The 8,877-nt window shown below is 49.2% G+C and overlaps 1 protein-coding gene across 1 annotated transcript; it reads right to left on the bottom strand.

The window, feature by feature from the left end:
- Positions 1-5,183: 5,183 nt before the first annotated feature.
- Positions 5,184-8,552, bottom strand: foxg1a (forkhead box G1a). The gene is given in 1 exon segment (XM_057011523.1): positions 5,184-8,552. A coding segment is annotated over 1 exon segment (1,284 nt). The 5' UTR covers positions 7,662-8,552; the 3' UTR covers positions 5,184-6,377.
- Positions 8,553-8,877: the final 325 nt, after the last annotated feature.

The raw sequence follows: 8,877 nt of genomic DNA, 5'->3' as shown, positions 1-8,877 counted from the left end.
GCCGTTATTTTAAATATGGACGTATTATAATCGCCTAAAACGAATCAACGTCGATCACTTTAGTTCGCAGATGCTTCTGATTTGTCGTTAATTCAAGAATTGTGTTTTCCTATTTAAGCTAACAGTAAAGCGGTAAATAGTCGACTCTGATGCTAATACCTGCAGGCGCGAGCGCGTATTAGCGCGTTATTGAGGCTACTTCCTGGTGCGCCCGCCGTGTCAGCGCGGTGGCGGCCAATCAGAGCGGCGTGCGCTGTGAAAGGGTGAAATGGCGGCGTGAGCACATGAAAGGAAGTGATGCATCCATCTGGAAGCGGCTTTGACGCGGAGCAGCGGAGCGAGAGCGGATCAGCGGGCTTTTCAAACGACTGGAGCGAAGATCACACCAGGTTTAACTAAATATTATTATGGTCTGTAATTGGCAGGACTGAGCCATGGCGAGGAGGTGGGGGGGGGGGTCCACCTTAGAAGGAACTGAAGGGGGCAGGGCCATGGGGGGGGGCATTTTGCACTTTGACAAACGGATTTGCTGAGTTTGTTTAACCCGACAGGCCGGCCGGCTTTTACACACTCATTAAAGCGATTATTTACGAGCGGCTGAATGTTTTCTGTCTGATTCACACACACACACTCACACACACACACATCAGCTGTCCGATATTCCACCAACACACTCCGAGTTTTCACCGTCGTCCTGTTTACACACAAGACGCTTCGACCTCTTAACTTTCTCCACGGTTAGCGTTTGCTACAGTTAGCTAGGCTTCCCTTGCTCGCATTCGCCCGTGCTAGCTAACCCTCGCTAGCGAGCGTTCGCTACAGCTAGCAGAAGGCCCGACGGGCGATTCCGTTTGTTTCTTTATGTGTGGAATTAGAAAAACAACATAAGCAGCTAAAACTGTCCTCACTTTGCTAGAAAAACATTAATTTGGACACTCGATATGCAGCGAATACAAGGACACACACACACACACACACACACACACACACACCTTGGGGCAGCTGCAGTTTCAGAAAAAGAAAACCAGTTTAAATCACAAAAACTTTATTGATCTTTTCGGCTGGACACAAAGGAAACCGACAGACAGGAAACAGTCAGAAAGGAAACAGTCGGACAGGAAACAGTCAGACAGGAAACAGTCGGACAGGAAACAGTCAGACAGGAAACAGTCGGACAGGAAACTGACGGACAGGAAACAGTCAGACAGGAAACCGACAGACAGGAAACCGACAGACAGGAACAGTCAGACAGGAAACAGTCGGACAGGAACAGTCAGACAGAAAACAGTCAGACAGGAAACAGTCAGACAGGAAACAGTCGGACAGGAAACAGTCGGACAGGAAACCGTTGGACAGGAAACTGAAGGACAGGAAACAGTCAGACAGGAAACCGACAGACGGGAAACAGTCGGACGGGAAACAGTCAGACAGGTAACAGTCAGACAGGAAACAGTCAGAAAGGAAACAGTCGGACAGGAAACAGTCAGACAGAAAACAGTCAGACAGGAAACAGTTGGACAGGAAACCGACAGACAGGAAACCGTTGGACAGGAAACTGACGGACAGGAAACAGTCAGACAGGAAACCGACAGACAGGAAACAGTCGGACGGGAAACAGTCAGACAGGTAACAGTCAGAAAGGAAACAGTCGGACAGGAAACAGTCAGACAGGAAACAGTCGGACAGGAAACAGTCAGACAGGAAACCGACAGACAGGAAACCGTTGGACAGGAAACTGACAGACAGGAAACAGTCGGACAGGAAACTGACGGACAGGAAACAGTCGGACAGGAAACTGACGGACAGGAAACAGTCGGACAGGAAACAGTCGGACAGGAAACAGACAGGAAACAGTCAGAAAGGAAACAGTCAGACAGAAAACAGTCAGACAGGAAACAGTCGGACAGGAAACAGTCGGACAGGAAACTGACAGACAGGAAACAGTTGGACAGGAAACCGACAGACAGGAAACAGTCAGACAGGAAACAGTTGGACAGGAAACAGTCGGACAGGAAACAGTCGGACAACCATCAGGAACCCCTGAGAAGAGCAACAACGACAGACGAAGATGACAGGATGAGGTTTTTCTCCTCTTCATCGTCTCCATCGTCGGACGTTTATGAGTAATCAGATCACCGTCTGACCTTTGACCCTTCCTCGCCTCAGCTGGAGGACGTTGGGGTCTCGTCCTCATCCGTCGCCCACAGAGACGAACCGATTGTGGATTAAAGATTATTGACAAAGTTTCCCAAATGTCGAAGTGGCAGCAGAGCGTTAGCGTTAGCATTGGCGTTAGCCATCATCCTCTTCATCGTCATTTTTATCATCATCACATTTATCCTGGTCATCATCAGTGATGTCACCTTTATTCTCATCATCATCATCATCGCCGTGGCCGCGGTCATCGTCGCCATCTATCACTGACCGTATCATCGCGGTCAGTGATGCTGCTACACGAACGTAGCGAACAAATCGATGTCAGCTGTGTCCCGTTACCACGTTTCCCGGAGTAAAGAATGTGAAAACGACGGTGTAAGAAAGAGAAAGAACGTCTCCCTGTCCTCCCTTGTCCTCCCCCGTCCTCCCTGTCCTCCCTTGTCCTCCCCCATCCTCTCCATCCTCCCCCGTCCCCCCGTCCTCCCTTGTCCTCCCCCATCCTCTCCATCCTCCCCCGTCCTCCCTTGTCCTCCCCCGTCTCCCTGTCCTCCCTTGTCCTCCCCCATCCTCTCCATCCTCCCCCGTCCTCCCTTGTCCTCCCCCATCCTCCCTGTCCTCCCTTGTCCTCCCCCATCCTCTCCATCCTCCCCCGTCCTCCCTCATCCTCCCTTGTCCTCCCCCATCCTCTCCGTCCTCCCCCGTCCTCCCTTGTCCTCCCCCGTCCCCCCGTCCTCTCTTGTCCTCCCCCGTCCTCTCCATCCTCCCCCGTCCTCCCCCGTCCCCGTCCTCCCTTGTCCTCCCTGTCCTCTCCATCCTCCCCCGTCCCCCCGTCCTCCCTTGTCCTCCCCCGTCCTCCCCCGTCCTCCTTGTCCTCCCCCGTCCTCCCCCGTCCCCCCGTCTCCTCCTGCTGCCTCCTTTGTGTGTGACTGCTGGTCACCCCATTTAACACGAGCAGATATCATCAGACTGACACAGATAGAGTTCCCCACTGCTCCATTGTTGGGGGGTGAGACAGCAGGAGGAGGTGAGACGGGTGAGACGGCGGGTGAGGTTCTAGTGTTACGGCGGACTGGTTCAACTGGTCGCTCCATCAGGAAACCAACAAATTGCTGCTGAAAGTTGTTCTTTGTTGTCAGCCGATGTGAGATCAGCCGAGGCTTCGACAACAAACAGTCCAGCTGATCTGAGGTCAGATTCACCTGTGATCAGGACCCAGTTTAACCCAGTTTAACCCAGTTTAACCCAGTTTAAACAGTTTAACCCAGTTTAAACTGGAATTAAACTACCCTGATTCACCAAACCATCAACGTCCGTCAGAAACAGTAAACCCCCAAATAGATAGATAGATAGATAGATAGATAGATAGATAGATATAGATAGATAGATAGATAGATAGATAGATAGATAGATAGATAGATAGATAGATAGATAGATAGATAGATAGATAATATTTAATTCTATTGAAATCAGAAAATGTTTGAAAACAAAAACTTCAGTTATTTCAGGTAATTCAGTCATTTTAATTTTTAATTTTTGTTATTTTTTTAAGGATCAAAACATAAAAGACGAAAGTTTTCTGTCACATTAGATTTTTCCCTTCAGGTCCGAAGGTTTATTTTATTTTAGAATTTCCCGGTGTTTCCGGTTTCTTTAATGTTTTAACATTTTTCCACATTTGTGATTTTTTTTTCTTTAAATGTTTGATTTGTTTGTGTTTGATTTCATCTAATTCAGCGGAATTCTGACATTAAACTAGATTTCAGTGATTAATCTGCCTTCAATGATCCTTTTCACGATTGTTGACTTTAAAGTCCTGCAGGTGTCACGTGTCTGGAAAAAAGCGCCAATCTGTTTTTACATATATTTTAAAATATTTTGATTTTGCTTCTCAACACGTCGCCAGGATGTGTTGACCTTTGACCCGCGGATGTTTTGCTCCTCTTTGACCCAACGAAAACGTCCCGTGTTCGCGTCGTTAATAACGGAAACTACCGGGAAATCGGTTGACGTCAACAGCGGAGACGCGGGAAAACCGATCACAGCTGATCGATATCCGGATTTCTTTCTGTCAAGGATTCGGATTTCTGATTTTTACAGTACAATATAAATAAATCAAATAAACGGAAGTTAATGAAGCGAAGCAACCAAGCGTCTGATATTTGTGATTAAATGGTCAAAATCAGAACCGAACCCGCCGAATTTAAAGGATTATTGAAGAAAGAGGACAATGACGTTAAAGTGTAGTTGATTAAAATAAAAGGAAGTTTAGAAAGACGCGCCGGCGCGCGACGGCAGAGCAAAAACGCAATTTCAGCCTAAAAAAGCCAAAAAAAGGCGTTTTTGATTTTTTTTGCTCGGTTTAAATCCGTCAAAATGGTGGAATTGTTTTTCAATTCTCACACCAAACATTGGATCTCTAAAAATGTCGTTAGTATTTTAATTATATTATTTATAGACGATCGGTTTTGCTAAAAACTCACATTAATTATTTTATAAAATCGTATTATTATTAAATCAAACTATAAAATCAGCTGAATAAAAATTTAATCTGTTAAATCAAGAACAAATTTAAGCGGCATAGCATCAAAATATCCCTCCGCGGCAGAAACAAGTCCCGAAAGACGAATTTTAAATAGAGAGAAACGCGGAAAAAAGACGATTTAAACTCAGAATAGAAACACGCCAAAAAATTGTGATTAACAGCCAAAAATAACGGTCAACAAATAATAACGGTGTAAGATTCCGCCTGGGAAGAAAAACTCAGAAATCTTTTAAATTTGAACCGAACGTGACCTCTGACCGCGTCACATGACCGTCTGCCTCCACAACCAGAAACTTTAGAGATTTTACACAGCATATATGTACGTATTCATTTATATTTGTCTCCATGTATTTTAGATTTTATGTACATACTATAATATATAGTATATATATAAAATCACTACGCCGGAAGATGATAATTTTGTAAAAATGTGATGTGATCTTATGATGCGTTTAAGGACCTTTACGAAATAAAAAACAAATGATTGTGTTAGTTATGAAGGTAAGCTAATATTTTATTTTTTATGATTAAAACATGTTTTTCCTCTTTTTTTTTAAACTTGTTTAAACGACAAAACACGGGAATCAGAATAAGACCACAATATAATCACAACCATGAAAAATAGTTTTAGCGACGACAGTTCAAGAACAATCATTCAGATTAGATATTCAGGCATTTGACTCCTGTTTTTACACTTTGCAAATTTAAATTACAATGAGACACTTTTTCTTTTTTTCTTTTTTCCTGCTAAAGAAAGTAAAAGAGGAGGATGAGACCTCGTCCGGTCCCGTTTACAGACTTCAGCGCGTAAAACATCCACAGATCAACGAGACATTCATGCGCAGAAATCAGCCCGAAAAATCTGCGTTCGTCTCCCCGCAACACGCAGATCAGCGAGCGTAACACCTGATGAGACAGCGAGGATTAAGGCCCAACATGAGTGACAAACATTCAAGAAAGAGAAAAACCCAAACGAGGCGCCAAAATCCCAATAAAAGGACGTTTTTCCGCAGCGAAGAAGGTGGAATTCACTCGTTCACTCACTCACCCGTTCACTCATTCACTGTTTAACTCTCTACAAACGGCCTCAGTCACGTTATTCTACTTCCTACAAACTGAGTCTTTGGTCTATAAAATGTACATGAAGAGTTTCCAAACGGACGGAATCTACAGGGAAAACGAACTCAAATCAAATCAAATCTCACAACCTGATAATACTGCAGACATGCGGGCACGCACGGCTCGTGCACGTTTTTATTAGCTTCTTTAAAATCTCCAAAATTAGACAAAACTAATTTAAATACACGTTCTATAAAAAAAAAGGACTGACAAGAGCAGGAGGAGAAGGTGGTAAAAGCCTACAGTTCCCATCATTCTCTCGGATTTTAGGTCACATTGCACAACGGACAGAACTACAGACAAACACAGAACAAACAGCCTGTACACACAAAACCAGCCTGCAGAAGAAGAAGAAGAAGAATCATGACAATAATATTAAAAAATACCTGAAGCTTCAGGGTTTTCTCTGCTGCTTTTCTCACTTTTCTACACTTTAGAATCTTTTCCTCCTTTTTACAGTGTCAAATGTTCAACTTACAGTTATTTTTCTCAGATTTTCTCTCCCGCGGGGGGGTCGGGGTGGGGGGGGGTGGTGGTGGTTGGGGTGGGGGGGTATGTGTTAGTGTATGAGCGGGTTGGAGCTCGAACTCTGGTTCTGATGCGTGAAATAGTCAGAGAGCCCCGCCGAGAGTCCGGACGAGAAGGCGGGCAGGGAGGCGGACAGGGCCGGCCTGAGGGAGTCACAGGAGGCCGGGGCCTGCGGGGAGCTGGAGGCCGAGGCCCGGGCGGCCTGCAGGGAGCCGCCGCCGCTGCCGCCGGCCCCGCCGCTGCTGCTCTGCGCGCCCATGGACGGGTGCGGTACGTGCGGGAAAAAGTAGCTGGTCTGGCCGGCCAGCAGGTTGACCGAGCACGGGTTCAGGGAGTAGGTGGCCCCGGAACAGGGCACGGAAAGGCCGCACGGCACCGCCGAGGCCGCCAGGGCCGCCGCCGTCAGGTGGTGCGTCGCGTACGGGAGGTCTCCGCCGACCAGCCGGTCCATGCTGAGCCCGTTGGACGCGGGGAACGACGCGTGGTTGTTGCTCATGTTCTGGGTCAGCATGGTGCTGTAGGACATGGGGTGACCCGGGTAACCCGACGAGGTCCCGTTGTAGCCCAGCGCGCTGCTGGCCCGCGGGTGGTGCAGGGACAGGAAGGGGGACATGGGCCAGTACAGGGAGCCGGTCCGATCCATGAAGGTGAGGCCGGAGGTGAGCCGGGCGCCGCGCTTGAAGGCCAGCTTGGCCCGGGACGTCGTGGACCTCCGCCGGAGCTTCCCGGTGGTTCCGCCGATGAAGACGTCGTCGCTGCTGGGGTCCAGCATCCAGTAGTTGCCCTTGCCCGGGTCGTCTTAGTGCCGCGGCACCTTGACGAAGCACTTATTGAGGCTGAGGTTGTGTCGGATGGAGTTCTGCCAGCCCTGCTTGTTCTCGCGGTAGTAGGGAAAGTTCTTCATGATGAACTCGTAGATTCCGTTCAGCGTCAGCCGCTTCTCGGGACTCTGCCGGATCGCCATCATGATCAGCGCGTTGTAGCTGAACGGGGGCTTCTCGAACTTGCCGCTCTTCTTCTCTCCGTCCTTCCCTCCGGAAGCGCCTCCGTCGCCGTCCTTCGCCTCCTTCTTCTCCTCCTGCGGCTCCTTCTCCTCCGACGCGTCGCTTTTGGGCTCCGCTTTGCCGCCCTGCTGCGCGGCCGCCAGCGGCGCTTTCTGCTCCGCTTCGTGGTGCTGGAGGTGGTTGTGGTTCTGCTGGTTCTGCTGGTGCTGCTGGTTGTTGTCGCTCTGCACGGCCTCCGGAACCAAACTGTTTATGCTGAAGGAGGATTTGGGGATCATTTTGACGTCTTTGCGCTCTCCCATATCCAACATCACCGCGCGGAGGATCACAGCGGGTCTCTGTCCGGACTGAGCCGCGAACCGGGACGGGGAGCGAGGAAGGAAGGAAGGAAGGAAGGAAGGGGGGACGACAGGAGGAAGGAAAGTGTAGCCCAACAAACTATTTCATGTTCGGTTTGTGGAGGAAAAAAGGAAACACGCGCACACACACAACACACACACGCACACACACATCGATAGGAGACAGATAGCTGCAATTAATTATCGAGCCGCAGACACGAAAACACATTGGTCGCTCGTGGGAGCCGCGAGCCAATCAGCGACGCGCAGCCGGCAAATATTAAGACGTCCTCCGCGCGCCCAGCCAATCACCGGGCGCGGCCAAACGCGCACGTCCGGCGCCGCCGCGCACGCCGCAGAAAGTCCTCCGCCAGCCTTTTGCAAACGCGCATCTTGATGCGAAGTTTGCAGGCGGCGGCCGCGGAAGCATCGACCTGATTTAGCGGAGATCCGCGATTAAACCCGGACGATCGATCCGGGCTCCGGCTCCGGTTCGGTGGCCGCGCGCCTCATTTCTGGTGTTCCTCAGCTCCCAAGCGCTCGTTCCGCTCAACACGCGCACGCACGCACGCCCGCACGCCACCCCCTCCCCCAACCACACCACAACCGGGAGGCCGCGTGCACGCGCGAATCCCGCCGCTGCTCATATTTGCTCTCAAATAGGCTATTTCCTGCAAACTGTTTTTACACCAGACAACAAACAGCGTGCGTGTGCGTGCGTGCGTGCGTGCGTTGGGGCGGTGAGGTCGCATCTCTGCGCGTGTGCGTTACGCGCTCTGGCCTCGCGCGCCTCCTCAATATTTACCTGAAAAACAAACAAACACAAACAAATAAAATGTCCGGACTTTAACGCAATATTCCCCCCCCCCCCCCCCCCGCGGCACAGATGGAGGGAAGAGCCACCGGAAACACGAGCCGCCACCGATATCGATCACGGATCAGTAAAAACCGACTTCGGCTCAACTTCGGACACAAATTTGATTCGGTTTTGAGGGGCAGAAATAAAAGATTCTGCACCGTCTGATGACGTCACAACCGTCTAATGTATGTAATGTTGATGGTGACATTTATGATCCACGCGCAGCAAAAATCCACCGCATTGACGTCACTGATATTCTTATTGATTATCCAAATTTCGGAATGTTTATTAAACTGATAAAAAATAAATAAAAGCTCCCGTCTCAGAATT

The sequence above is a fragment of the Takifugu flavidus genome, chromosome 16 (genome assembly GCF_003711565.1).
Source record: "Takifugu flavidus isolate HTHZ2018 chromosome 16, ASM371156v2, whole genome shotgun sequence".
Taxonomy (NCBI): domain Eukaryota; kingdom Metazoa; phylum Chordata; class Actinopteri; order Tetraodontiformes; family Tetraodontidae; genus Takifugu; species Takifugu flavidus.
This window is presented reverse-complemented; position numbering and strand designations above follow the sequence as displayed.